We start from the raw sequence: 27628 nt of genomic DNA, 5'->3' as shown, positions 1-27628 counted from the left end.
GACAAATCCTTCGAAATCAAGCTTCGAGAAATACCGTGACCGGGCTGTATTCATTGGGTCTACAGCGAGACAAGCTCAGGCCAAGGGGTAATGATTGGATGGTCATAGTATGGATTTCCACTCTCGGTTCATATGGAGTGCATTCCGTTGGTGCTGATGGAGAGGATGACAAGTGCTCGCCGGCCCAAAAATCGAGAATTCGTAAGGATCCATGATGGCATTACCCCGGTCCTCTAGAACCTCTGATTCTCCCTAACATGACTCGAGTGCTCGCTCTACTCATCCATCTCTCCCCTAAGTACTCCTTTCTTCCAACCGCATCTCAGACTCCAGCATTGCGACGCAACTGAGCAAGCTTGATTGATTTCTACCGCGGCGGCGATTTCGATACAAAAATAGGTCCTCTATGCGGGGACAAAACCTCCACAAAAGGCGAAGTAATAGAGTTATACTCCGGCGGCGACACCTCTGAATCGTCCTCCAGCCGTCCCCTCCCTAATCAAACACCCGCTGTTAGCTCAAACTCTCTTTCCCTAGTGAGAAGGTAAATTAGTAGACTCACCGTTAAAAATGTACCCCTTCCGCACTCTCCTTCTTCGCAGTAACACAGTTACGAAAGCGAGAAGAAGGAGGAACGCCAAGCCACCCAATACACCGCCCACGACGGCTCCGGCGCTTACTCGCGGGGTGCTCCCAGTACCACCCGGATTTGAACTTCCGTCCCCGGCTTCTGGTATCCCCGTCTCCGTAGCTCCTGTCTCAACCACCTGCGAGCGAAGTATCGTCTTGACCTGTGTTTCGAAGATCGTCTGGTTGCTGGAGGTCCCAGCCACAATTGAACTAGAAACTAGCGAGTCTGAGTCAACCGAGGAGGCGACTTGAGGTGCCGTTGAGCTTGGCCTCGAGTCTGGGTGGTTAACGGTTACAGTCTCAGTGCCCTGTGTCCGAGGGGGCTCAGGCTCTTGCGGGGCAGGAATAGGGTGTGGATTCGAGCTCGGACCCTCCTCTTCTCCCTCTCCTCCTCCCTCACCACCACCACTTCCCTCTCCCCCCTGTCCACCCTCCCCACCCCCACGCTCAGGCCTCTCAACATAAACAACATCAATCCACAAATCCGAATTAACACCAATATTCACAATCCTCAAATGATGGGGGCCATCCTCCAAAGCCTGGCTCTCAAAGAACGTATGTTGATGTAAATCGAAGGACGTAGGAGGAGGCTGGAACCGCGTAGGCGGCCCATCGTCGATGATAAAGTCCGCAACGGGCGTGCGGCCCACCCAGGAGGTGTCGTTGCGGATGAAGTTGATCAGGCCTACGACTGTTACTTTCGTGCCTGAAGTAACAAGTTCAATAAGTATATAGGCGTGCACTGTGGGGGATAAAAGTAGGTGTGTCACTGTGTATGGGCCGCACCTTCAAAGTTGAACGACATCGTCGCCCGATCGGAGAGCGTGCCCGTCCGCGTACCCGCGTACTGATACCCACCAGGTCCACTAACTCGAATCCACCGCCCATTCGAGAAGGTGATCGCAGGGTCTCTGTCGTCGTATGCTATTCTAGGCATTCTATTTCTGGTACTTCTGTTTTGCTTCTTTCTAAAAAAAAAAAAAAAGAATGTGAATTTGGAAGGAGTGACTAGTCGAGGCTGTGAGTTAGTTAGTAAGGCTTCAACTGCTCGGGAAGAGTGACCTACCAAATGAATTCTACAAGCGCAAGCAAAACACGAGAAAGAGCGACAGGTTTGAAGGGGGACTCGATCGCCTAAAACTAGTTGGAAAATGCGCGCTCAAGCCTCATTTTAAGTAGGCTCCCACTTGAATACCCGTGACAGATCAAGCGCCCATCATGATTAATGCAACCCGACTGTCCAAATCACCTTGTGATCACCGTGCAGTTAGGGTCAACGACGCGGTCAAAGATCGTGGTGTCAGCGGTGATGGTTTCAGGAATTCGCATAAGAGCGACATTGAGAATTCCTGTCATACGAAACAATCCACTCATTTAATTTCTTGCTGCGCAGGATAGACAGAAGCTATGAACACTGCGGCGGGTATTTGTAAGTAGCTAGCTGCAAGTTCTGCAAGGCTGAAGGACATTTCCAGCTAGCAACGAATACCGCTGGTGTGGGGGTGTGGAGAGGTGTGGCGGACGTGTCGCCACGGCCGCTACGCCCTTTGACTTTTACGGATGTGCAGTGATCCGACCAAATCTGCTTCTCCCATCACTTCGAAACGACCTATGCAACTACCTACGCTTACTGACTCATGAGTTTATTATTTAACTATAGTAGTCGCCCACAGACGATGGAATTCAACCCCTTCCCAGCCCCGAGTCGGATAAAAACTCAAAAATTCCATTCAAGTCCCAAAGGGCTAACCGCTGAGCACTGAGCGACAATCCCCCATCCCCCATCCTCCAGGACAACGGAGAAATCGACGCGGGGAAATCAGTACATGTACAATCGACGTAGGGATATCAATACATCCATAATCGACGTAGGGATATTAACACAATAAAACCTTGGGGGGGATCCTACGGAAGTCAAGTAATTTTAATGACCGGAGCGGCAATATATATATACCCCTTGATGGATCAACGAAAGACGAGACAGCGGTCTACCCGGGCGTTTCAGCTGCCCCAGGCCCATTCCCACCTTACCTTGACCTTAAGTACCCACCCACCAAAAGTCGCGTTCGATGAATTCATGCGCGCGTATGTAAAGCGTCGCGGATGGCCAGCCGCAGCCCATAAGTGAGTCGTCGTTGTGACTTCTCAAAACATTTGATCGAGTCGAAGATGTCCAACATTTGACTCGAAGACAAACTAAGCGAGTCGAAAAAATCAAATGCAACGATGATAATACACACACAAACACACAAAAAAAACCAAACTAATCTACAATAAATACTACACTACATCAGATCCAAACCGAATGAGTCTGACTGACTGAATGGAGGCGAGGCGAGGCGATGGGAGGAGAACGATAACCATTTAAAGGAAAGGCAACATCGAAACATTTAAAGAGAAACATCGAAACATTTAAAGAGAAACATCGAAACATTTAAAGAGAAACATCGGAACATCTAAAGAGAAAAATCATCGAAGAGGGATCGTCAAAATCTTTAAGACCCTTCTAAACGAAAATTATACCGAAAGATGAATGTGAAGAGGGAAACGAGAATGCAATAGGATAATAACAGTAACCAAACAAGAACATCGACCATTCAAATCGAAAGGGCGTCTAATCGATATCACCAGCAACAGTAGTCACTGGCTGAGGTAAAACGGCGGGTTCATCTAACGAAGACCAGCAATCAGTCAGCTTGTTGTTCCATCACATTTGCAAAAGATGAATCGACAGAGCGTCGAAAAGTCGTCGAAGGATGGAGGATGATGATGACTCGAAGCTTCAACAGATTGCCGAAGACTTCCACGAAACAACGTATGAGAGAGAAGCAGCCGAAAATATTCGAACCATTCCAAAAGAATCGAAGTCTTGAACAACACGCGCAACAAGTCGAAAACACCGGAATCAAACAACTTGCAATTGGAACTTGGAAGAATCGACGGCACCCAGTCGAACACCAAAATCACACTTGAAACAGAAAAAAAGGCCCATCGAACACCAATTCCAATTTCCAAAAAGACGAAAACGTTCACTCACCAGCAACAGCAGGTGCCTTCTCCATCTGCCTCTTACTCCCCCTCTTCTTCACCTTCGTCTTGGACCCCTGCTTCTCCTCGTACGTGACATGATCCGCATACGAAGGAACAGGCACAGGCGCCGGCGCATTCGAGTCGTCAAACTGGTAAGACTTCTTGTCGACCTATTTGAATTCCACACGAACAATATCATACGACCAATCGATCGCCAAATACCGTACGATGTTAACTCGAAATTCGTGAACGGTGGATAGTAAGTGAGGAACGTACCGGATACCCGTTCCCTCCTACCGCACCACCTACGTCGCGACTCCCACGACTATACACAGGCGGCTCCTCCTCTTCCTCTCCTACCTCCTCTTCAACACTACTCCCTTCGTGTTCCTCCTCGCCGTCGCGATCCCGGTGTGCACGGTAGGCGCCTACACCTTCATACCCACCACCGCTTCTTCCTTGATAGGATTGGGTGGTCGTAGTGGTTGGCTGTTGGTACTGAGTGGTGGTGGTGGGTTGCTGGTACGTCGTCGTCGTAGGCTGCTGTTGGTAAGCTTGAGACGTAGGTTGCTGGTACCCTTGCGAACTCGGAGCTTGATAGTGCGTGGTATAAGCACCACCACCCTGATAAGCATAAGCATTCGACGGCGCACCATATCCCTGTGTATCCCCTCGTACAGGTCCCGTCTCCTCAACAGGCAACCCCTCGCCTTCATACCCTCCCTGTCTCATCCCATACCCTCCACCCTGCCTAACCTCATACCCCCCCTCGCGCATATACCCTTCATACCCTCCCTCCCCCTCCTCCCCATACACCCCTCCTTCCCCATACCCCTCCTCATAAACCTCGACGTCCTCCAATTCCTCCTCCTCACTAACCAAATCCTCCTCCCGATACCCAACACCCCTAACCGCACTCTCCACCGGCCCAACCCTCCTAACCACCTCCGACGCCACCAAATACCTCGCACAAAGCATCCTCAAATCGTTCCACCACTCCATCTTGCTCTCATGCGACCTCGTACGGAAGGTGTATGTTTTGCCTGAGGATGTTGCTCCTTGGTTCTTCAGCGGTGAGGTGGAGGAGGAGGTAAGCGCGGAGGAGGAGTTGAACCCGGTGGAGGAAGCGGGTTGGCCGGTGAGTAGGGCTTTGAGTTTCGCTTTGCCCGGGGATTTGGAGCCGCTGTAGGAGGGGGAGGAGGAGGAAGTAGAAAGCGGCCTCGCCTCGATAACAAACGTATGCGCACTCGCACCAGCCCCACTCGCAGGTCCCAACGTACACACCGGCAAAAACAAACTCCACACCGGCACCTGCCCCGCGGGCAAACTCTCATCACTCGTCGAGAACTCATGCAAGTACCCGGCGGGCGTCAAAACATAGTAACCCTCCCTCCAACTCTTACCCATGAACCCGCCCGTGCGGCGCTCGAGGTGTCCAGAGTGGATGGGGATAGTCGAGGGGTCGTCCTTGAGGGGGTAGCTCACAAGGCTCGGATCCCGCAGAGGCGTCTCGGGGTGCACCAAATGATCCGACCGCGCAGCAAACGCGATCCACTCCCTATCCGGCTTCAACTCCCTCATATGCTCCGCCAACACCCTATAAACTTCCCCACCACCCTCCCTCCTCCGACTCATCCATTCATCAAACGTCTCCCACGCGCCCTTGACGCTCCGGACGATCCCCTCCTCGAAAGCGGCGCTGTTTTGTTGCATGATGACGATGGATTTTTGGAGGAGGTTTTCTTCGAGGATTTGCCGGCTGAGTTGATGCCGCACGGCGGTGTTGAGGAGGTAGGGGTCGGACCGGGCGGGGAGGCTTAAGGGTGTGTTTTTGTAGGTTGAGATGGAGTTTGCGAGGGACCCGATTAGGTGGGTTGAGGTGAGGCGGGAGGAGGCGACGCTTGAGGCGAGTTTGCCGGTGTCGTTTTGGATGTTCTGTAGGAAAGAATGTGTAAATAACAAAGGGACGGAGAAGGGGAGGAGGTACGCACCCGGATGTGAGCCTTGATTTCTGCGAGGAGTTTCTGGAGGTGTTGGACGATTGAGGAATCGATTGTGCGGCCTAGGTTTGCGTGTTGGTCTGCGATGGAACGGGTTTTGTCGCGGATGGCGTAGTAGACGTCCTACAAACATACCATGTTGAGTTAGGGATCAAAGGAGTGAGGGGGGAAGCGCACCTGGAGACCGCCTTCACCCAAGAACTGGTTCCCACTCTTGAAAGGAACCTGGATCACACCAGCGAGTTTCATCATCTCCTTTGCAGTATTGTTCTCGATATCCGCGATGCCCTACACAAAGCCCTATTAGCACCACATACCACGAAAAACGAAACAACCTGTGGACAACGTGAAAGGCTAAACACTGCAAACGCACCTCAAAGTACATACACAACTGCTTCACAATCGCCTTCCACGCCACAAAGCGCTCAATGAGTACATCCGCAGGCTTCAAATCCTGCAACTCTATATTCTTCTTGATGAGGCTCTGGCTCTTGGACAGACTCGAGCCCGGGCGCGAGGGGGTGCGCGAGCGGACGGAGGTCGTGCGTCCGACGCCTATGTTCCCGCCTTGGAAGCCGCCGCCCTCGGCGTAGGACACCGGTGCGGGGGCACCATTGGCGTTGGCGTTGGCGTTTGGGTTGGGAGAACCGTTGACGTTGTAGGTTACAGGGTCGGGCATGGAGAAGATGGCGGATTGGGAGTGGTGGTGGTTGGAGGCGAGGGGTGCGGAGCCTGTTGGTGCGTATCCGGCGGTCGTCGTCGCTTGCCCGTTCATTCTGGTGTAATTAAAAATTCACAAATTCAGAGGGATTGGGGTCGTAGCGAGCGAGGTTCGTGAGTTTGAATTCGAGTCTGAGCGCTAGAGTAAAGCTGCGGCGACTCGGTGTGTGGATGGAGGAGAAACTGTGGACCTGACGCGGAGGGGGTGAAGAGGTGTTATATACCGTCTCAACACAACTTGTCTTGTCTCAGCGAGTCAGTATGGAGTCCCAAATGAGACGAGACGAAACTTGTCGAGACTCGAGAGGAGGTTTTGAACCAAAAAGACCATCACCAGGTGGGTTCAGCACGTGGAAACACCGGGCTTGACGTCACCGAGACCCTAACCCCTTCTCTCCATGCCACCCAAAACGGTGACTTAGCCCCTAAATAACTCCCCCAAGAATGGAAAGAGCCCCTAAACCAAAACCTTAACCCTAAAAGGACCCAAGCACGTAAACACGACCAAAGAGCGACACGTCGCTGTGATCGCCCGACCGACTTCAACTTGCAGTTTTATCAACTCCCCCTTCGACACTCCGAGTCTCTCTTTCTCTCCTCGGCTTCTTCTCTTCGTTTGGTCATTTGAGTTTATTGGGCTATTGAACAAAATGTCGGCTGGTGTACAGAACCTCGTTATCTCGCTCGGTGCCATGCAATGTGCGTTTTTGTTTCTTTGTTTCTTGAGGGATGGGTGCGGGTGACTGACGCTTTTGCTTACGCCTATTTCTTATGATGCATTATCTGGGATTGGATTGGATTGGTCTTTCTCTCTGGCGACGTACCAATTCCGCTTTGCATATCGAATCCCCCATGCATACCGAAACCCTTTGCATACCAAATCCTTAACGACAACGCCGACGTGCAGTGGCCCGGAGAATACCCTTCGACGACCCCGTCACGCTCAACTACGTCCGCCTCGGCTACGTCGTCGTCCAGCTCATCGCCCTCGCCACGTACTACTACCTCTCGACTGTCGTGAAGAAGAAGAATGATCAAACTGTGTTGAAGTATGGTGGGTATTCTGTTTTATTTCTTGCTCCCCTTTCCTCGCACGTACAATCCAACTTGTACAATCCGACTCCCGCCTGGCCTCCCAAACCAACTGCTCTCCGCTGCTTTCAATTCTCCACGAGCTGGGTGAAGAAACGAGCTGGGTTGGGAGAAACGAGTCGGATCGGGGTACGAGCTATATCGCGGAACAAACGCGCTGATACACCCTCCCTAGTCGAACCCGCAGCACCCATGTCAGGCGAACCAGGCAAAGTCGTGACTACGACCGTACGGGACTACGACTTGCAGGAGGTTTCTAAACTCGTGAGTGCCCTCCCCTTCCCCTCTCCCTCCTCCCATACCCCTACCCCATCCTCCCTTTCCCTCCCCTTCCCCCTCTCTCCCCACCCTCTCCCTTCTGCCCCCGTACACCCACTAACCCCCCCCCCCTTCAAACACAGCTCCGCTCAACCTACACCGGCCTCGCCATGATGGCCGTCATGCACCTCTACTTCAAATTCACCCAACCCCTCTTCGTCCAATCCCTCATGGGCCTCAAAAACCTCTACGACGCCAAACTCGTTGCAATCCATTTGTTGGGTAAGGAGCCGAGTGGGGAGTTGAGTAGGCCGTTTAAGACTGCTGGGATGTTTGGTGGTGAGTTACAGTATCTGTGATTCTATGATTAGGTTCTTTTATTGCGATGCGGGTGTTGGGAGGGGGGTTGGTTTGCGGCGGGATTTGGGGTACTTCGGACGTCTGGCGGTTCGGTTGGCGAGGTGCACCAGGTTGGGCGCCACGGATGACAGCCAGCATACCACCACACAACATAAGCATGCGGGTTCGGCAGGCTCCACGGCAGTTGGCTCTCGAGCGCCCACTTAACGACGCGTGTCCCCAACCCTACCCCTTCCTGCTGCGCCCACCTCACGTCTATTGGGGCCCGTCTCGCACTCGCGTCAGACCCCGATCTGGGACCTCAGGATGGGGTGTTGGGTTCGGTTGAGAGGTGGGGCGAGCCTGTCGCCTCGCCGATGGTGATGCTGTGTCGCGGTTACCCCGGCCCCACCACTGCCCGCACGCCTTTTTAGGCGCCCACTTCCCTCTTAACCGCCTCTTTTGTATTTTTCATGAACGAATTGATGAACGGTTACTCAACGCCCCTTTTTCCCCCATCTTGTAGCCGCCACCGGTCCTCAAACTGACGCCGCTGCTATCGCTGAAGCTGAGAAGGCTGCTACGAAGAAGGAGAATTAGGTATGGGTGTTTGATACGTCCTATGCGCGTGATCTCCTGTGTTTACGTTGCTAACGCCCCATCTCCCTATAGACACTCCCTTGGCACGTATCCCTCGTTGTATAGCTAGGCATTTGGTTTTATTAATTTATGTATGGGTTCCTGGAGTGCAGGTGTAATATGAGCGGCAGGTGTAATATGAGAGGCAGGTGTAATACTTATGAGTGTTGGCGTACTGTTGTTTCGCATCCCTCTGCATGTTTTAGCTCTTGGTTTTGATGGCTCTTTTGGATTCGTTGCTGTCGTCGTCTTCGTTGGTTAACTTGAAGCTGCATCAGGAATCTGAGGGTTTTGTCACAGGTCACGGAGGGGAGGTATTTGGTCCTCGATTCTACCAGCGATCGGGGGAATCTGTGTCTTGGGGATTCAGAGTCGGGGTTTTATTGATTAAGAAACACTATCTTCTCTCGTCTTCACGCGAGTGTTTTATGACATATCCCCTCCTCGTTCGTCGTCGGTCGACTAAGCCTACGCTGAGAAATCGGAGGACGTCTAATATCATTCCTGCGCTTCACTCCAAGTACCAGAATAGAAGTCGGCCTTGCCCCGTACATACTTGAGTGCTGCTCCTATAGTAGCGAGTAGCGCGGGCTACTGCCCGAGAAGGTATTGGTAGTACGTGTTTGACGTGGTTTGAAGTCCATCATAGTATTAGCGATTAGGCTCGCTCGTTTCACGAGTTCCCGGTTCACCCTCCCCCCAAAGAAATCACGACCATGTCCACAGCCGGACAGATTTAACCGTTTCTTTTTAACATATAGACTTACATGTTTACTGTTCGTATTTAATATGTACATGCTGAGGTATTTGGGTTGAGATTGATGCATACGTAGTAGCGGTGAAACGTCCGAGATCACCTTCGGGAACAATGTGACAGGCGAGTTCGGGATGGGCGCTAATTGCGTGATGGGTGCTACGATTAACTTTGATTTAAGTGTGGGTTATTAATCGCTAGTGAAGGATCTTGAACCTCAGTTCGAGGTTCTTTGTTAAAGGTACTTGAAGACACTGGGATGATAAACAGAAAGAAGTAAATTACATAGACTAGCTGGCATCCCTGGCGACGTCTAATGCCATTCCACTCCGTCCGAGTCGACACGAGGTGACATCTGGAATGGCTCGGTTTCAGGTAATTCAGAGGTACGTCGCAGGGGGCCTGTCGTTTCATGGGCGCTGATACTTATCGATTTCGGGGACGTCGACGCCGCCACTTGGCGCTCCTGAGTCCTGATAGATCCGCACTGTGTAAGTGTGTTTGGAATGTTGGCATGGTAGGAAGGACACGGGTTGCCACTTCCCGCTCCTTCAACTTGTCTTCACGCTTGGTTTCTCTTTCCAGCACTGCAACACTCTTTTTTGAAGGTTACTTCGAGCGCATAAGGCTCCGTCGCTCGTTGTCTCTCTCCTCCCTTCACGGGTTATAACATTAACTCTAACCGACGTACTATTTATTGGCTCAGCCTCGGATTCGAAATCCAACTCTGGAGAAAACCGCCAACTGGAACTTGAAGAAACCGCTACTCGAAGAAACCGTGGCTTGAAGAATGCCAAGAGTGACCATTGACGATAGGGATCCAGCAGTGCGGTATAGCAATGGGCTGTGGTGGATGGGTGGACGCGAGGGGCGGGAGTTTGCCGGTACGACGATGGGCTCAGACTCGGATGGGGCGACTGTCAGTGTTAGTTTTACCGGTTCGTCTCATCTCATCTCATCTCACCACGTTGCATTCTTCCAAATACTGTTTTTCACCAACTGACCGCGCATTTTTTTAATAATTGCACCCTACTACTACCTCATGTAGGAACGCGCATAACAGTCTACGGCACCCTCTCCGAACGAAACACGACAAGCCCCAACAACAACCCTATCAGCTCATACAGCATCGACGGCGGTCCTTCATCCACATTCGAAGGGATAACCAGACCGGAACTCCAATTCAACCAGCGGTTCTACGAGTCGCCTGTCCTACCAGATGGTCCGCACACGTTGAGGATCACGAAGATGGGAGAACAGGGAGCGCTTTGGGTTGATGTGTTTTATGTTGACCAGCCGGATGCCGAGACTGAGGAACCTGAGCCTCAGGAAACTGGAGGAGGAGGAGGAGGAGGTGGTGGTGGTGGAGGTGGAGGAGGTGGAGGGAATGGAGGCGGCTCTGGACCTGTCAGCCAACCAAGGCCTGAACCAACGCGGAATGAGAACAGCACGCTCCAGCCCGGTACGAGTGAAGATTCCGATCGACCAAGGACATCTCCCACTCCCCGTTCTCAATCCAGCCCCACGGGGCCTGAAAGCAGAACGGACACTTTGTTGCTCGAAACTCGAGTCAAGACTATCGACGTGTCTGGAACACAGAGAATCGTAATCGAGACGATTGGCGGTTCGAACAGTTTGGACTCTAGTTCCAGCGGAGGGAGCCAGAACTCGTCTTCTGCAGGTTCGAATGCGGGCCCGATTGTGGGAGGTGTGCTTGGTGCATTAGCACTAGGCTTGGTTGTTGGCATTGTTTTCGTGTTTTTGAGGAGGAGGAGAGCGAATAAAAGGGCTGAGCAAGTTGGTGAGTGATTTGGAAAGAAGGACTTCGTTGAATTTGATGGGGCGAAAACTAATCATTGATCATTCTGCAGATCCATTCGTTCCGCCCCGGTATAGCACAGTTGCGCCTGCGACGTTCCAGAAGACGCCTGCCGCTTGAGAGCCCTTTATTCTACCCGAATGGATTCCCTTCTTAATGTACTTATCTATACACTTCTGGTATTAGTCAAGTGATTCTATTTTCAGAATGCCTTGAATAAATAGACGCCCATTACGGCTTGGCGTCGGCATTCTGATGACAAGACGTTCAATACTGGAACGATGCAAGGTTTCCGCAAAGATCCATATCATTGACAGCGAGCGGCGCGCCCTGGCCCCTGGGTGAGCAAAGTTGGCGTTTCATCTGTCCCATGATCAACGGGGGAAAGCGTTGTTTTTTTTGAATTTATTCCCGTATCTCGTACTAACAGTTGCGCGACGTACTTTGTGACCGTTCTCTCGTGTTTCGTCTCCCCTTCGTTCCTTCCCTCCAGCTGCTACGACAGTCACTCTTTATACACCACGTTCTTTACAGAGACATGCCGCGCATCGCGTATGACGACCGAGACCCTCTCCTTCGTTATTCGGCGCCTGCTGGGCAATGGGTAATCGCATGGGGACCAGTCGACGGCACCGAGTACATGGGCACGAGGACTGGGTCTCTCTTCGACGGAGCTGAAGTGACTTTCAACTTTGAAGGTGCGTTTCGAGTTTACCCACAAAAGTCCTCGAGCTCTTTCACTGAAGCCTAACTCGCCCTCGCCAATTGCAAGGCACTCGAGTGTCAGTCTACGGCTTGATAGGTACCAACCCAGCACGCCGTCCAACCACCGAATACACCATCGACGACCGCCCTCCCACACGCTTCGTCGCTCCGTCGCCGATCGAGGAAGACCTACACCAGTACCTCTTCTACGAGTCGCCTGTCCTACCCAATGGGCGGCATACCCTTAAAATTAGGAATATAGGACAGAACTCTGACTTTTGGCTGGATGTAATTTGGGTTGAACAGCCAGAAGCGGGGGATCCTCCTCCTCCTCCACCTCCACCTCCAGTCCCAACTCCCACTCCAACCCCGACTACGACTCCATCTCCCAGCCCCTCGAACGACGAAAGCCCTTCCGACGAGCAACCTCCGGTGCCAGCTTCGCCCACCAGCCGCACAAATGATAGCGCCCAAAACGTGACTGGAGGAAACTCATCGGTCGTACCCACCGGGCCACCTTCCATTACTTCCCGCATCATTTCAACAGGCAACGAAACCGTCGGAGGCGACCGCACGGTATATCAAACTCTCAGAGTCAAGACTGTGTCGATGATAGGGAGCACCCAAACTGAAGACTCTGCCATCTCGGCGGAGACGGAGCTTGGAAGCAAATCGGGTGCGCCATCTGGACCGAACGCTGGTGCGATTGTAGGTGGTGTTATTGGTGGGCTTGCGCTGTTGCTGTTGCTTGGGTTTACGGCTTTGTTTTTGAAGAGGAGGAGGGGGAAGAAAAGTGTAGTTTTGATGAGTGGTTGATATGTGAGACTTCTTACGCAACACATACGAGGGCGTTATACCTGGGCGCCTAATAGTATCACCCTTCAGCTTCGGTATGTCTCGGTTCTAATCGAGCCCACCACAGATGTTGAAATGGTAGGGGTGTTTATAGTGATAATAGTAAGATACTAGCAGTACAAAATGCAGTGAACGGCGTTAATTCGCAGTGCAACCGATGCAAACAAGGGCGAATGGAATAATCAATACATGAGGCTAATTGGTTGAATGCGAATAGATGCAAGGGGAACGGGTCTGAACGAGTCCGATGAGTACACTTTCAGTCCTGCGATGGACTACGAGCGCTTACTGTGGGTTGGTAGATGGAGAACATCATCTAAGCGATGATGCAGTAAGCGCCGTTTCCGCGGCCTCCAGCGACTTCCTCCTCAGTGGGGATGGAAGTAATTTCGTTGACGTTATTGGAGAAGATAGTGAAGGAATCCATTGCGATGTGTTTGTGAGAGTGAAATAGTTGGAGGAACTGAGGGACGTATGTTCGTCATGGCATCGTATTTATACCTTTCCTCCGCTCGAAGAAAGTCCACAAACGTTCAGGATCGACAATTAGAAAAGCGATAAACACACATTCGTCAGTCTGACTACGGGAGACTAGGGACTTCCTGTGGACATCTCCCCATGGGGACAATAAAGGTTCAAACTTCTTCGATCGTCCCAAAAATAGAGTACGAGAAAGCCCTTTTTGTCGCACGGTCGACTCTGTGAGTTTTCACGCCATCCAACCAGAATGGAAGGGACTCCATGGCAAGATTTGACCAAAGCGGTCTCATCTTATTGTCCGTTGGTCAATCCATATCTAACGAGGATGCCGTTACGGAGTGTACATTAACAAGACGTCCCTTCCATGATGTGGGTGCAGATCATCCACCGCTAGGAAGTGGTACAATAAATGTGGACGTTGGACACACAGTTACTCCCATGTAGGAAGGGCGAGGGGCCTATACTTTGAGAGAAAGAAGCGCTCCCAATCTACAATAGCGCGAAGTCGGTTCGCCAATGGGAAGCACTGAACTGGAAGCTGTAGGGGGTCGAGCTCTTTGTTTGTCCCAGAAGGTCAAACCTAACAAACCCAAACGGCTTCTAACCTCATATTGGCGTTATCTTGCAATTTCGTCCTCGCTGGTGTTCTAGTACATTAGCAATGCCCGTTGCAGAGATGCAAAGTATCCCAGAACCTATTTCGTCTCTTTAATCTCTTAGAAACTCAGCATCGTAGGAGTATGGACCACTGCGCCGTATCGTGCCGAGCAGAAAACGCTTCTTTTGAAAACGCGCGCACCTCAGGCACCGGTGATGGACGGTTCCCACGGGCTCTTAGGCCAATTATTTGGCACAGTGAATAATCGACCAATTTTGCGGACCGGCTGCCACCCAGGCGCGCTGGTGCGGTCCCGATTTGGACGTGACACCGGTTGTCCGGTCATGGGACCGCCTCTACCAACCGTCAGGCCTTGTCCGTCCGGTCACACCAACGTCCAGCGCCTGTGTCACTTGTGGGAAGCGGACGCTCCGCGCCGGGGTGTCCTCGCCAGAAGCTCCCTGGGCCACAGGCTATCACAAGAGGCACGGTGGGCTTTCGAAGGAGGGAAAAAAGTGTGAGAAATATCAGCTTTCGGCAACCCAGCAAGCCCCTCAAAAGGCCCAATGAAAGTTCAGCTTATATATTCAAATAAAGACACTTAATATACAAAAGAATGTTTGACTATCAACTACCTATTATAACCAGAAAAACCTGCAAAGTCAGTTAAACCGTCCTGCGTATTGTCCGACACATGAACTTGAGGTAAAAGGTAGGCATATCCTCTCGGCAATCGGAGGCCAGGAACAGGGTGCCGAAGATCCGAGTTACATCTCCGTCATCCACCGGCTGGAAAGCCGTCGGCAAGGCGCCCTTGCTTTCACCTTTCCTGGACCCGAAAATATCAATGGCCCCTGAGCCCCTTTGTCCAGACGATCAGCGTCAGAGCCAGGGCACTGGCTCCAGCCCACCAGAGTCGGATCAGGGCACACGCGCAGCTCGCCAGAACTAGGCCAGGGTACCAGCGCAGCGGCAGCGCAGCTGCAACGCGCACGTGAATGCATGCAGGTGGGAAGCTGTGGGAAGTAAGAATGATAACAACTTATTGACCAGAGGTCCGGGGTAACTTGATCAAAAATAAAAAAAAACAACAAAAGCCAATCGGTATGTTTCCGCATGAGGTAGTGTGGGCCACATATATAGGAACTAAAGGCTGTGGTAAGGAATGTGTTATTTAAGCGCCGAGATGCCCTTTTTAGTCGTCTCGTGATCGCGGCATGGGGCTGCGCTCTCTCACACTGTGACTACAACATCCACTTTATCCAAACCACAACTCGACCCCACAACCGTCTGGAAACCAACGATGGCCGACAACCAGCATTTGCATCGAGTCGCAGACGATGTGATTGGACTCGACGACGCCTTCAATCGACGCGAAGGAATTGATTTGTTGCAGCGAGGGTGGAGGCTGCGAGTGGAATTCGGCGCCCTGGATTTGGGGAGAGTTGGGTTTTCGGTGAGCGTCGTTCATTATCGCGGTCGAAAAAAGGTTTACGTTTGTTTCTAGTTCGAATTTGGGATATCGCACGCGCTTCTGGGCTGGATGGAAGGGTTTGTGGTCGAAGGACAGTTTCTTATCGCGCAGTAAGTGCCCTTTTCCAGTCAGTTAGGCGATTTTTTTTCAACACCGGATCGCTAGAATCCCCGTTGACTTCAAAATTGAAATGACTCCTCGATAAACGCCCGCATTTTTCACCTCGCCGAGAGCCCAAAAGTCATTCGTAACACGCCAGCGGCGTTAGACACCACAATCGCCCCTGCGCCTATACCCTGCACATTCAGATATCCATATCCACCACCATTGTCTGTACATTTATCGTTGCTATCTATCTATTGCACTCGTTGTCCTATTGCTATCCGTACCAATGTCTTTCTTGCTTGTAAAATACTCATAGAATTGTTTTCTTGGGCCCTAATGTACATTAAAATACATCGTCGTCGAAATGCACATTGTCATTATCATCGTCGCACCCCTGGTTTTCATCGAAGAATCGCTGCGGTCCAGACTCACGAAGGCGGTGGTGGTGGTGTCGTGTTCGTCGTCCAGTATTCAGCCGTATGGCGCTTTCGAATCGAGGTCGAAAAGTACCCTCCCAAGACGGATCATGGCGATAGTGGTCGAGTGGGGCACTTTCGAATCGAGACGAACAGTGCCAACGTTAATTTGGTCGTCGTCGGTGGTGGTGGTTGGGGTCGAAGTCGTCCAGTCTTGGGCGCGTCGGGGTGCTGGAGGCGGTGGTGGTAGCGGTCGAAGGTTCTTCGGCGGCATGGCACTTTCGAATCGAGTCGAACAGTGCCCGTGGTCGTCGTCGTCGGTGTGCCGGAGACGGTGGTGGTCGCGGTTGAAGCGCCATGTGGTGTTCGTCGCCCAGCGTTCGGCGGGTAGGGCACTTTCGAATCAAGACGAACAGTGCCAACGTCAATTTGGTCGTCGTCGTAGGTGGTGGTGGTTGGGGTCGAAGTCGTCCAGTCTTGGGCGCGTCGGGGTGCTGGAGGCGGTGGTGGTAGCGGTCGAAGGTTCTTCGGCGGCATGGCACTTTCGAATCGAGTCGAACAGTGCCCGTGGTCGTCGTCGTCGGTGTGCCGGAGACGGTGGTGGTCGCGGTTGAAGCGCCATGTGGTGTTCGTCGCCCAGCGTTCGGCGGGTAGGGCACTTTCGAATCGAATCGAATAGTGCCCTTGTCCCACAGGCGGATGGTGGTGGTCGGAGCCAAGTGGTGAGTGGTGGATAGTGGATGGTGGTAGCTGGTTGTCGAAGTCGAAGCCGATGTCGAAGGATTGCCGGCGGCGGTGGTGGTCGCGGTCGAAGCCGGTAGTCGTGGTACCGGTGTTCGTGGTCGGCGGCATAGCAATTTCGAATCGAGTCGAACATTGCCTTCCCCCTGGTATGGTGGTAGCTGGTTGTCGAAGTCGAAGCCGATGTCGAAGGATTGCCGGCGGTGGTGGTGGTCGCGGTCGAAGCCGGTAGTCGTGGTACCGGTGTTCGTGGTCCAGTTCGGCGGCATAGCAATTTCGAATCGAGTCGAACATTGCCTTCCCCCTGGTATGGTGGTGGTCGATATCGAAGTGATTGAGGTCAAGGTGCAAGTCAAAAAGGTTATCGATGTAGTGATCCGTCAAAGTCAGATCCGTCGCGGACGGCACTAGTACACTTGTGGGAAGCGGCCGCGAGGCGCCGAGATTCCGAGCCAGAATGGGTAAGTCTGCTTTCGTCCACCTACGTCACTTGTCTCAAGCAATGGCCAATCCAGCCTCAGAACATGACCTGCCGTTCCTTCTCTCCGTCGACCATGACCGACTCCGAATTACTCGCTTTTGTCCGAAAGCCTGGTGTTTTCACTGCACTCGAAGCAGAACATGACCGCCCAGGTTGGCGCAACTGGGCATCTGATCTTCTCCTCCTCGTCGGTCGCGAAGGCTGTGGGTCCCATGCCTGCTCACCCAACGCATACGACTGTCGCATCTCCCCCGACACCATGGGATGCGAGGCCTGCGTCGCGTCTTTAACCCGATGTCCTTATCTCATAGATTTCATCGCGCAAAGAGTCCGAGACCACACCGCGCTCACTGGACGCTCTTTACAAGCGTTCATGGATTCATACGAACGCTGGCGTCTTCTCGCCATCGAGCACCCAGGCGTTCCCACCCTAATATCTCGCGCAACTCGAGGTACGTCACAACACACAACTTCAATACCCCTCTTCCTACCGTTTTCGTAGGCTTCACTTTGTTCGACGACAAGGCCTCTAATATTCGCAACCTTGCCGGATCGCTTCCCGGTCAAATTGAGCGCCTGCGTGCAATTGTCACGGAATTACGCGTTTCCTATTTCGACCTGTGCGCCAGTGACGTGTCTCTTCATAGCCATTCACGCTACGCAACCACTCATTCATCATATCAGACTACACTCCCCTCCTTCTACGAACTACCAATCTGTCGACTACAACCGCTGAAGTCCACGCCCTTCTCCTTCAGCTTTCATCCAGTCTTCCTCCTCACCTTGAAGGTCCCGCGTTGCCCTTGCTGTCCGAAGCTATCGCCATGCTGGAATCTTCAATGCAATCCGACACGACATCGTTCCAGTCTCCTTAACCGCCTTTCCCTCCCTGCCCCATTCTCCCAATGTGACTTGTATATGAGGTCTTTCCCTGTCTATCATCGGGCACCAATGTTCATGACAAAATTCTGCTATCCGTTTCCGTCCTGGCCCCATTTCTCCTCTCCCGCTCCTTTCCACAACCCTCTCTTTCCTGTGGTCCCAAGCACGATCACGCCAATGGAGCTGTGGACCCCCATCCGGCATATGCCACCCTCACGTAAAAAAAGACTACGGCCGTTTTCCCATCCGGCGCCTTGAGCAATCGATCTGACCAGTCACTGTGGTTAACGTTGCCTTCGTAGACCGCGCGAGAGGATGTGTTCATGCTGTCATGAAAGTACACGCTCCCATCCGCATCCACGAATCTCGTCGTGAAGTGATTGTTTCCAAGATAGCTCGCACCTGCTAAGCGATAAGTACTCGATTTCGAAATGTTTTGCAAGCATACGGATACCTTGTAGTCGTCTGTACCTTCAGTCTGAATCCACAGCCAAGGTCCGAATTCATGTTGCAAATGGCCTCTACGATGCCCTTGAGGGCAAGCAATCATCCCGCTTTCCAATTGATGCAGTGATTCCTGGATCGACGACTTAGGCACCATTATCATGTATCTGTCCACGCACATGAATGGACGAGGAGAAGGGTAAACATTGCGGCAATCCTCACACCATGCTATACCTCTCTGTCCCTCCCCGAGTCCTAGCAAAACCCGCAAGAGATCGCCGATGTCGCACATTGCTGGACCCTTGGGAAAGTCCGTGGGGTATTTCGACCACAACTCTTCCCTCAGTACGTTCCGCGCGTAATTTAAATCTTTCCCATTATGCCCAAGCTGCAAGAAAGATGTCGAGAGTGTACCCAGGTAGGAAGATGTACTGTGGAAGTATGCTGTCCAATAGTCGGCAGAATACCTCCAAATATTGTAAACCATGGCCACCAGGCTGTCATAAGCGCAACTGTAATCGTGTGCGTCCCAGGCAAGGCCTACAGGACCTCTGTCCTCCAACGCGGGCCCGTGGCCCAACCCCCTGGCCTTCTTGGCAGGACTGCATAGATCTATGTCGTCGGAGGCATGGCGTCTTTTGTTGGATGCCTTCTCGGGGACCTCCGCTCGTTCCAGAGTGTTTAATGCTAACCAGTCAGAATAGGCTTCCAATGTGGCTCTTCGGGTATTGTAAAGAAAGCCTTCGGGCACTTCTCCGCGATAAACACGGTCCGTAATTTCGTCGAGACGCGCTAAGTCCCTGTATTCCATCCTTATATCCTTATCCAGTTTCCCTTTAAGTTTCGCCTCACTGAAGTCCTGGATGATTACGGTACCGTCGGCCGTCTTCCCCCGAGATAGGCACGTATACACTGCCTGGAAATTTCGACAGTTTACCAGATCGACCACGTTCGCATCCCTTGTTTTACCTTGAGATGCATAGTCTGTCATAGAGAAATTCGGCAAGACAGGTGTTTGTGTGCGATTTATCACAGTGCTGAAGTCGTTTCGCCAACGGGCTCTGATTTGAGTGGAGGTCTTCGTCACAGGCACCACGTTCTCTGGCAGATGAGGCAATCTAATAGTCTTCGGAGGATCCTTTAATTTCACAAACAAAACTTCCAGACACTGGGCATATGGATACATAGGATGAGGCTTGGACGTCCAACCCACGACTGTTCCTTCCTGCCCCTTCGTGATACACAGTTCCGTCGCGATGTTATAACGAATGCAGACAGGCATCCCGACACAAATTCGGAGGCATCCCGGAATGTTCTTGCTCGTATTTCCAGGCTGGTTCCACAAGATCTTTTTTAACTTCTCGTTTATCGCTGTCATCCTGGCTTTTTTGCCTCCGAAGTTCCTTCTTCCACCTCTAGGGGACTCACTGGCCGGTTTGTCGATGGAGTAGAAGCAGTGCAGGCGCTTATGGTGCTCCCGCGAGAATCTCTCGCTGTATACATCGTAGTCCGTTGGAGGCCTGCTCTGCGACTTTGGCCGGTCCAAATTCGAGACACGTCGAGGATTCACTACCGTCTTCACCGGAGCCTGTAACTACATGGCCCCCGAACTCTTTCAGCAAGGAGACACGGATGCCAGTGATCTTTCCTTCTGACTCTCGTCTCCGCACTTCTTCTTCAACCAAACGACTCCTACATCCTTCAGGATCCCTCGCGTCAAGGACAAGGAGAATGATGTCGCTTTCATCGATAACTTTATGTAGAGACTTGACATAGTAGCGCCGTAGCTGTTCCTTGGTTTTCTCCCTGGTTGACGTAGACGACGACGGTTCTTCCTGAACGTTGGATGAAGCTTCGGCTGCAAGCTGCGCAAGTGTCGACAATGTTGGCTCTGAGGCCATGTGGGCATCAGAATCGAAACGTCGTTCCAAGGGGACCTATATCTTGGTTAGCTATCATGAGGAGGCTAGAGACGTTGCACTACGCACATCGGGCTTCTTCTGCTGGCTCTTGACCTTCACTTTAAGGTCAGGCAGTTTAGGGATTCCAGGATCCTTCTTCAGTTCTGCAGAAAGCACGATTACAGAACTGGAATCTCCAATTTTATGCGTTCTTACTGGATTTGACTGGGACGTTTCCCTTGCGGTTTTCTACCTCGAAAATGTCAGTGGAGACTCTTCGCAGAAAGATTTAAGGCTTACTTGTTCTACCCATGGCGATTTTAAGATGTTTTCATCGAGTTCAAAGCGATTATAAGTGTCGTTCTTGGAAGACTTGAAGCCCCGTATTGTTTTCAGGACAGAGAGCAGAGTCTGAAAGCCATCGGCGAACGCCGTTGTCCAGGACAGGGGCCCAGAGATGGGCGCTTATTCATGTCCCATTCTATTCTTGGTTCTCGGCCCTGTCGCAGTCTGGTATGCTCCATAGAGAACTCTGAGCCTCTGTGTGTGTCCCTTCTCTCTGACAATTGAACTTCACTGCACTCGTTAACGTTAAAGATCACATCTGGCCACGTTCCATCAAGTTCATTGGTCTTTTCCGAGGGAATTCGACAACTTCCGCGCCACTCGACGAGCATAATGGACTTGCAACCAAGTGACGAAAGCAAGACGGTGCGTTACCCGGACGGCTTCTATAGCTAGATTCAGACCGACTTTCCTTTACGTCGGTGCCCGCCTTCCACTCACAGACAATTTAGAGTTAAACGTTGCTTCGATTTCCAACTATAGGTAGTGTGGATCGAAAGTATCGAGAGGTACATTGATAGTCATAGCAGCTAGCTGAATCAGGAAGAAGGGGCGCCTCAAGGAAATAACCGTTCGAATAGGATGTCGTCCGCCACTTCCCATCTTTCTTTCTCCTCCTCCATCTCAGCCCGGACCTTCCTCTCAGTCGTCCCGGGCGCGATAATACCTCCGTGGTCTTTCAAGGCCTGAATGGCGGCCATGACCCAGTTTTGGCAGTCGAAGTTGAAGTCGTGTCGAATCACGGTGACCTCCTTGAGCTTCTGTTTTAACCAGTCCAGCTGGGAGAGTGGGATGGTTCCGACCTGGCAGCCACCGCGAAGACTTTGGTCTTTCATGTAGTTTGTCGCCACCTCGCACTCATAGCAGAACGTGTCGTAGTTGCCTTTTAGCTGGTATACGTATGCTTCCGTCTTTGAAACGACGGCCAAGAGTGACCAATGTTCTGTCAAGCAAGGGGGTGTCGGAAAAAAAGTTCCGGATAGAGGTTGTTCCCCTTTACAACCCGGAATCTGCATTGGGGAGACGGACGAAGACAGAGTCCGCAGGGCTCTTCAGAGCGATGGACTCTGGGATCAAATAGGATGTGATTCCCAATGTGCTCGAGAACCCGCTGCCCCTGCGACAGATCAAGACGATAGTCGCCACAGAGTGGGCAGGGAGACGTGCCAATTGTACCAAGGTCGGTTATATCGTTGACCTTTGGACCTTCAGCGATGAAGCACGACTTGCCTGGGTTGGGAACATGAGATTCGTAACGCGCGCCTCCCAGGAACCTCGAATGTTCTCTCTGGATGGTAAGGAACAGTTCTCCAGTCGTTCTGAGCTGTAGGGTCCTCGTCAATCGTAGTGTTGCGAAGTCCGAGTACTTGAAAAGATACAGAAACCGCCGGTTCGGAAAGAAGCGAATGGACAAGTCTGTCAACAGGCTGTCCATCGTATCTGATAGAGTTGACCTCGCCCAGACAAAGCCATAGCCGCTTTTCAGAGCAGAGGAGGGTGGCAACAGGGTCATGGATCATAACAAATGACTCCTCCGTCAGTGCGCCGGTGAGGGGGTTGGCTTGCGGCTCGAGCTTCGAGGTATAGCGTTCAAGTTGCTGGACACGCTTCAATCGGTCAGTAGAGCTGACCGACTTCCTGTACTTTCCGTACATTGCCAATATACGGGACTTGTGAACCGATTGGCCGTTGATCGTGAGTGTTCTTTCGATTCCTCCCTTCTCCTGAGGCAAGTCGCTGAGAATTCCGAGTTCTTCTTCGATTTCGGTCTGGATCTCTCGGTCCGTCTGGCACCTAGCGTGGCCTTCCATCTCTGTAATATCGACTTCACCAGAGATTTCCGGGAGGTCGGGAGACACGGGTAAAGGAAAGGTGAATGATTCCAGACTCTCGTCAAGATCATCTTGTGGTAGGGGTGCATCAAAAAGAAGGGTCCCTCCGGGGGCCAGAAAATCAATGGGTGGGTAGGTGAGTTCAGCAGACTCCAGCACAGCGATCGCTTTCGGATATTCCTCTTCAACAATCCTCCTTCCTCTCGACCAAGCCGTCTGGAGAGAGACGTGACGGACGTTTACATCACCTCTCCAATGCTGAGGCGAGAGATGATCAGCCTGTGAGTTGACCTCCTTCATTGCCCGGTCCAGCATCGATAGTTTGAGACGGCGTGGTGCTTTATCCCATTCGGGATGCTGCGCCAGAATGTTCATCACCTCCGTGACAGATCCAAATCGCTCTCCTAGTTGGAGAATATCGAGTTTGCAGTCATTGGCGATCATGGTCCGAAGTAGACGAGGAATGGCGAGGAACCATCCTCTAATTTGAACAGATATCCTTTGCAGTGATTGCACTCCCCATCGACAATGTGAATGGCCGGCGTCTGGGTGCGTTTCGTGTGTCCGGTTATCTCGATATCACTATCGAGTGTACTCTGGTGCGATATTTCAATGGAAGACGGGGAGGTCTGAGCGTGTAGCTCTGCCAGAATGTCATCGGGAATGTCATCGCGTGAATGTGTTGCTTTGGGGGCCATGTCTGAAAGAGCATTGACAGACTCCTGCTCGTTTTCGACTCGGGGAGGTTCTGGGGTTGGTGCTCTCGGAGCCGACTCAGCCAATGGACCGGGAGGCTTCTGTCCACATCGCTCCCTACCACTATCCCAAGAATGTCTACATTCGCACCGACGACCCTGACCTCCCCACCTTTTACTTCGTCCCGCTAATCAACCCTATCTCCCTTCGTGGCTCCAAGCCCAAGAACATGCCCCTCGTCTCACACGAGGACTCAATTTTTGGGCCCAACGGTGCTGATGAAGACACTTTCTCGATCCCCGACTTCGTCGACCCCTTCTTCAACGAAAAGAAATCTCTTGATTCATCGCAAGGGAAGACTTTCAGGTTTCCACCGTGTCAACTGAATCTAACCTTTCCCTCTCTTAGAGCCTGAACTACCTCCATCTCGACTACAACATGAACTTGAAGCCTGTTAAGACCTTGACCACGAAGGAGCGAAAGAAGTCTCGTTTCGGAAAGGCCTTCCATCTCTGTCGAGAAATCCTTCGCCTCGGCTGTGTAGCCAAGTAAGACAAGGGAAGTAAATCACAGCTGCTCGACTTCCCTATCCTGATGGCGAAGTCGTCTCCTGCAACGGTTGCTTGTCGGTGTACGTTTATCCACCCAATCCTGTACCTATTCTATATGAAACAGACGAATATCAAGGGTTATTTCGCGATTCTGGCACTCCATATCCCTCCCCCTCGGCTGCGTACCAACCCTTGGCTAGTAGTTCCCTTGCATGATGTTCAATACGTGCGACCTTTGCAGGCGGAACGCAGTTCCGGCACCTTCGAACCCGACTCGAACATTGCCGCCCCCCTCGTCGTCGTCAATAGAAAGCGGTGAAAGTAGGCAGAAGTTAGAACACCTTCGAACATTGAATCGAACAGTGTTGCTACCTCAATCCGGCGACTGCGACAAAGATTCGGTGTGGTGGCTACAGGGTGAGGCCACATGAAGTTGTAGGCGCTGAAGATGTGGAGTGAGCAATGGCTGGAGTAAGGGCCAAGAACCTTTAGGTCGCACGGCTTGCATCGTAAATGAAAAGAGAAAAACGCATATATTGGTCGAGATACTTAATAGGTAAGGAGATCATTCCATAGTTTACCCCTGCCAATTTCTAGGATCATTCGTTGGCGGAGACCATGCATATCGTTTTGAGCAAAGTTGAAGGTTGAACGTCTGCGAGAGAGCGCCTGCAAGGCCTGAGATGCAAATACACCACAGTCGTAATCGTTTTCTTGCTCGGGACCCTTGTGTTATTTTGGTCATTGAGACATCAAGGCGAAAATGAATGGACCATACATCATGAACAAAGTCTACCCAGCCACTGAAGTCAAATGGATGTTGCTTCTTGTGGTAATGCTCTTGAGCCATGAAACTTCGTAGATTCTAATTCGACAATGCGTTATGAAATCGTAGCTAGGGACCAGATTGTACTCACATCGAAAACCTTCCTCGGACGAAGGCCCATACTGTCGTAGAATTCAAATCGTTTTTCCCGGAGATTAATTGCAGAGACACTCCAATGAGAGTCCAAGCAATGAATGGGGATCAAAATAATATCCTTTGAAAACAGATCGAACTTCAAGGGTGTTAATGGAGTGCTGGGAGAGGAGACGTACACATACCTTTATCCATCGGAATAACCTGCCCCCGTGATAGCCGTCTCGTTCTAGCTTCGTGTAAAAGAAAGTATTGAAGCAATACGCGTTCAATACTTCCTCATCCACCATTACATTGGTCGACTCTTGAGAACGTCGGTTGATCAAGGCTGCGTAGAAATTGATTACTTCGTCGTTGAGCCGTTTCCCTGGGAGGAGGCAGCCAAGGTCTTCTGCTGCTATCGTTTGGCCACCACAACGGAAGACAGTGCTCGAATCCCGAAGATATACTGACATTTCGACCTCGTCGGCATGTGAGAGAGCAAGACTTGAGCCGGAATCTTCGAACCCTCCATCAGGGCGACTGGCCATCGAAGAGCTGATGGAGTTGCTGCGCGAATGTATTTCAACGATCTCAATTTCACTGGCACGAGCGTCATGATCATCGCCTGTCGGGGCTATCTGTGAAAGTGAGTCGCTGGCGGCCGTTTCATTATCTTGTCGAACAGATCAGGAATACATTCGTTAGCGATACATCTTTTTGAGTTTAGTACAATGAATACCCGTACCTTGAAACATATTCTCCACCCGTCGACGAGCAAGAAGCAACAGATTTATCCACCCTGAGAGCGGGAATCAGTATGATAGTCTCGAAGAAGAAATAGATGGAATTACTCTGCGATTTCATGCGTGGTGGATGCAAACCGCTTGAGTCTTCAGGCATCGCTATGGCGGAGGAACCGTGGTTAACCGGAGGTGCAATCTTGCGAGAATGGGATATACGATGGAACAGAATTCGAAAGCCTATGGAAGGAGACCGATAAGACAGGTCAACAGGGATCAAGACGCGAGCGTGACTGCAACTTGCCTCGTGCGCGGCGACCTATAAGCCTAGTTCTGGGGACCTTCTGGTTTCCTTTGTTCCTTCCACTGAGATTGCGATGAACACCGTAGCGACCCCTCCTTCGCGCCTACCAGAGTCTGTTAGTGGCTATGTCAACAGATGGTTGGTAAGTACTTACAGTGTACACCACCTAGATCCCTCTGAACGGATTGGAGCGCTTTTTCAAACAGAGAGACCGTCAGCCTTTGGTACAGGCATCCTTAGGGAAGGCTCACCAACCAGTCACTATCGACGACCTTCCCAACGAGATCCTCTTCCTCATCTTCTTGGAAGCGGTGGACTACGACAATCGTTTCGACCGAGACTCCGTTCGAGAGGCCGACATCATGACTGTAGCGAACATCTCCCAAGTATGCGCTCGTTGGCGTGCGGTGGTCCTGCAACACGGAGCGCTGTGGAGCATGGTGTTAGTTGTTGAGGGAAACGACAATGGTTGGTTCAAAGAAGTGTTCGGCCGTATTGGGACATCCGCGATTTCAATTTTTTCCCGGAGGTACCGCCCCCCGACTGACGCCATGCGGGAGATTACCAAAGAGAACATCAGCCGCTGCGAACACCTTCACTTGCCGGTTCGTTGGCCCGCCGATGATCACACGGAATGGAGTCAATATCTCTTGTCCCAACCTGCACCACTGCTCAAGAAATGTGTCATCGTTAACGATTTCGACGCCGAACTCCCCTACAAATTCGAGACTCGATTCCCAAACACCCTCTTCCATGGCCACGCCCCCCAACTTCGTTCGCTCACTCTAATCAATTGCTCCCTCCCCGTTCCAAACCAACCTGATGTCTTCCCGAGACTCGACACATTAGTGGTCCAGTACGGTCCAGTTGCCGACCTCAGCGTGTTGTTGGATAGGAAGGGAATCCGTCACACAATTTCCTTGCTACGATCATTCCCCAAGTTGCGGTCGGTCACTTTGGACGACGCCCTTGTGGACTCCATCCCCCTCCACCAGCACCCAGCCCTGTGGAGGATCAAGCCCGTCGAGATGAAGTTTCTACAATCGCTCTCATACACAGGGGACGCTACTGTTGCCCTGGCGTTGTGCAATCGTATCCTCCTTCCAGCTACGACAACTGTTCGGCTGGGATTGCGATTTACCGATGCACGAATGGTCAAGAAGGACGATTTCGTCAACACCATGGAGGGTATAATAGACCTCATGATGAAGCACAGTCGTCGGGAGCAGCACCTCAGCATCACCTATACTCATCGGCACTGGACCGTTGGCTTGGGAGGGGCCGAGAGTCGAATTCGTTTCGAAGTGGACCTATGCACAAGCGGGTTATGGTTCATGGAAAGGCCCTTCGCTCGGGACGCCGACGTCGGCGACACCCCTATGGGGTGGGATGATCCCTTCTGCTGGCTAATTGACTACCTGTCCCAAGCTCATGAGCTCGTCATCAGAGGGATAACATCCCTCTCCCTCACGTTCCAAGAAGTCGGCTACTCGTTTTTCCACTGCCGAAAGCTCCTTCGATTGATGAAGGACCTCGACACACTCTGCGTGGGTGGCCTCTCGCTTGGGAAACTAGAGCAAGCTGCAGAGGTTTGGCAGGAAGACAGTACCCTCTTCCCTCTCCTTCGCAAGCTCGAGCTCCGCATCCGATCCCTTCGCAGACCTACGACACTGGCTACAATCCCTGCCTTTGTGTCCAGGTGGGAAGAGGTCAAGCAGCGCTTCAAGTCGTTCACCCTTGTCCTCCCATCGATCGACAAGAACCTGCTCGTTACCCGGGGAGGCGAGACGTTTGGATGGATGTGCGCTGACGAAGTCGCTAATGTTATTGGTTGGTTGCAATTGTTATCGTTGGACGAAGTTTGTATTAGGTGGCAGTAGGCAAGTTGATGTAGTA

The 27628-nt window shown here is 51.9% G+C and overlaps 14 protein-coding genes across 14 annotated transcripts; 7 read left to right on the top strand and 7 right to left on the bottom strand.

Annotated features, from left to right (window-relative positions):
* Nucleotides 1-367: 367 nt before the first annotated feature.
* On the bottom strand, nt 368-1567 carry CC1G_04115 (hypothetical protein; the record flags this gene model as incomplete). Its single annotated transcript, XM_001836750.2, has 3 exons — nt 368-495; nt 563-1336; nt 1417-1567. The coding sequence occupies 3 exons, from the start codon at nt 1565-1567 to the stop codon at nt 368-370; spliced, it is 1053 nt and encodes a 350-aa protein (XP_001836802.2).
* A 1677-nt stretch (nt 1568-3244) lies between these two features.
* Nucleotides 3245-6435, bottom strand: CC1G_04114 (cytoplasmic protein; the record flags this gene model as incomplete). The annotated part of the gene is made up of 6 exons (XM_001836749.2): nt 3245-3300; nt 3668-3830; nt 4021-5595; nt 5652-5783; nt 5838-5948; nt 6034-6435. 6 exons carry the CDS (start codon nt 6433-6435, stop codon nt 3245-3247), a joined length of 2439 nt encoding a protein of 812 aa, XP_001836801.2.
* A 504-nt stretch (nt 6436-6939) lies between these two features.
* On the top strand, nt 6940-8896 carry CC1G_04113 (inorganic phosphate transporter). The gene is made up of 6 exons (XM_001836748.2): nt 6940-7079; nt 7288-7434; nt 7648-7736; nt 7874-8069; nt 8596-8669; nt 8742-8896. Exons 1-5 carry the CDS (start codon nt 7031-7033, stop codon nt 8667-8669), a joined length of 555 nt encoding a protein of 184 aa, XP_001836800.1. The 5' UTR covers nt 6940-7030; the 3' UTR covers nt 8742-8896.
* Nucleotides 8897-10252: 1356 nt separating this feature from the next.
* On the top strand, nt 10253-11401 carry CC1G_04112 (hypothetical protein; the record flags this gene model as incomplete). The annotated part of the gene is made up of 3 exons (XM_001836747.2): nt 10253-10400; nt 10511-11263; nt 11334-11401. 3 exons carry the CDS (start codon nt 10253-10255, stop codon nt 11399-11401), a joined length of 969 nt encoding a protein of 322 aa, XP_001836799.2.
* Nucleotides 11402-11730: 329 nt separating this feature from the next.
* On the top strand, nt 11731-12802 carry CC1G_04111 (hypothetical protein; the record flags this gene model as incomplete). Its single annotated transcript, XM_001836746.2, has 2 exons — nt 11731-11979; nt 12054-12802. Exons 1-2 carry the CDS (start codon nt 11820-11822, stop codon nt 12800-12802), a joined length of 909 nt encoding a protein of 302 aa, XP_001836798.1. The 5' UTR covers nt 11731-11819.
* Nucleotides 12803-13157: 355 nt separating this feature from the next.
* Nucleotides 13158-13268, bottom strand: CC1G_14507 (fungal mating-type pheromone; the record flags this gene model as incomplete). Its single annotated transcript, XM_002911463.1, has 1 exon — nt 13158-13268. The coding sequence occupies one exon, from the start codon at nt 13266-13268 to the stop codon at nt 13158-13160; it is 111 nt and encodes a 36-aa protein (XP_002911509.1).
* Nucleotides 13269-15222: 1954 nt separating this feature from the next.
* Nucleotides 15223-15598, top strand: CC1G_04110 (hypothetical protein; the record flags this gene model as incomplete). Its single annotated transcript, XM_001836745.1, has 3 exons — nt 15223-15375; nt 15427-15503; nt 15559-15598. 3 exons carry the CDS (start codon nt 15223-15225, stop codon nt 15596-15598), a joined length of 270 nt encoding a protein of 89 aa, XP_001836797.1.
* Nucleotides 15599-16022: 424 nt separating this feature from the next.
* CC1G_04109 (hypothetical protein) lies at nt 16023-16949 on the bottom strand (the record flags this gene model as incomplete). The annotated part of the gene is made up of 1 exon (XM_001836744.2): nt 16023-16949. One exon carries the CDS (start codon nt 16947-16949, stop codon nt 16023-16025), a length of 927 nt encoding a protein of 308 aa, XP_001836796.2.
* Nucleotides 16950-17209: 260 nt separating this feature from the next.
* Nucleotides 17210-18011, top strand: CC1G_04108 (hypothetical protein; the record flags this gene model as incomplete). The annotated part of the gene is made up of 3 exons (XM_001836743.2): nt 17210-17588; nt 17639-17764; nt 17821-18011. The coding sequence occupies 3 exons, from the start codon at nt 17210-17212 to the stop codon at nt 18009-18011; spliced, it is 696 nt and encodes a 231-aa protein (XP_001836795.2).
* A 1917-nt stretch (nt 18012-19928) lies between these two features.
* CC1G_04107 (hypothetical protein) lies at nt 19929-20676 on the bottom strand (the record flags this gene model as incomplete). The annotated part of the gene is made up of 4 exons (XM_001836742.1): nt 19929-20399; nt 20451-20527; nt 20580-20612; nt 20664-20676. The coding sequence occupies 4 exons, from the start codon at nt 20674-20676 to the stop codon at nt 19929-19931; spliced, it is 594 nt and encodes a 197-aa protein (XP_001836794.1).
* A 589-nt stretch (nt 20677-21265) lies between these two features.
* On the bottom strand, nt 21266-22984 carry CC1G_04106 (hypothetical protein; the record flags this gene model as incomplete). Its single annotated transcript, XM_001836741.2, has 3 exons — nt 21266-21651; nt 21885-22032; nt 22088-22984. 3 exons carry the CDS (start codon nt 22982-22984, stop codon nt 21266-21268), a joined length of 1431 nt encoding a protein of 476 aa, XP_001836793.2.
* Nucleotides 22985-23321: 337 nt separating this feature from the next.
* On the top strand, nt 23322-23788 carry CC1G_04105 (hypothetical protein; the record flags this gene model as incomplete). Its single annotated transcript, XM_001836740.2, has 2 exons — nt 23322-23543; nt 23645-23788. The coding sequence occupies 2 exons, from the start codon at nt 23322-23324 to the stop codon at nt 23786-23788; spliced, it is 366 nt and encodes a 121-aa protein (XP_001836792.2).
* Nucleotides 23789-24336: 548 nt separating this feature from the next.
* Nucleotides 24337-25588, bottom strand: CC1G_04104 (ulp1 protease family protein; the record flags this gene model as incomplete). Its single annotated transcript, XM_001836739.2, has 6 exons — nt 24337-24513; nt 24566-24652; nt 24705-24845; nt 24892-25361; nt 25434-25487; nt 25540-25588. 6 exons carry the CDS (start codon nt 25586-25588, stop codon nt 24337-24339), a joined length of 978 nt encoding a protein of 325 aa, XP_001836791.2.
* A 217-nt stretch (nt 25589-25805) lies between these two features.
* CC1G_04103 (hypothetical protein) lies at nt 25806-27602 on the top strand (the record flags this gene model as incomplete). Its single annotated transcript, XM_001836738.2, has 3 exons — nt 25806-25847; nt 25903-27533; nt 27593-27602. 3 exons carry the CDS (start codon nt 25806-25808, stop codon nt 27600-27602), a joined length of 1683 nt encoding a protein of 560 aa, XP_001836790.2.
* Between the last annotated feature and the right edge of the window lie 26 nt (nt 27603-27628).

Source organism: Coprinopsis cinerea (genome assembly GCF_000182895.1).
Source record: "Coprinopsis cinerea okayama7#130 chromosome 4 map unlocalized cont3.4, whole genome shotgun sequence".
NCBI lineage: Eukaryota > Fungi > Basidiomycota > Agaricomycetes > Agaricales > Psathyrellaceae > Coprinopsis > Coprinopsis cinerea.
The sequence above is the reverse complement of the archived record's forward strand: the minus strand, read 5'-3'. Positions and strand labels throughout refer to the sequence as shown.

Excerpts from the sequence above, each read along its gene's own strand:
- CC1G_04113 (XM_001836748.2), top strand. The coding sequence starts at position 7,031 with ATGTCGGCTGGTGTACAGAACCTCGTTATCTCGCTCGGTGCCATGCAA. Across the intron at positions 7,435-7,647 it reads TCAAACTGTGTTGAAGTATG|TCGAACCCGCAGCACCCATG; the intron begins GTGGGTATTCTG and ends CACCCTCCCTAG. Across the intron at positions 8,070-8,595 it reads GACTGCTGGGATGTTTGGTG|CCGCCACCGGTCCTCAAACT; the intron begins GTGAGTTACAGT and ends CCCATCTTGTAG.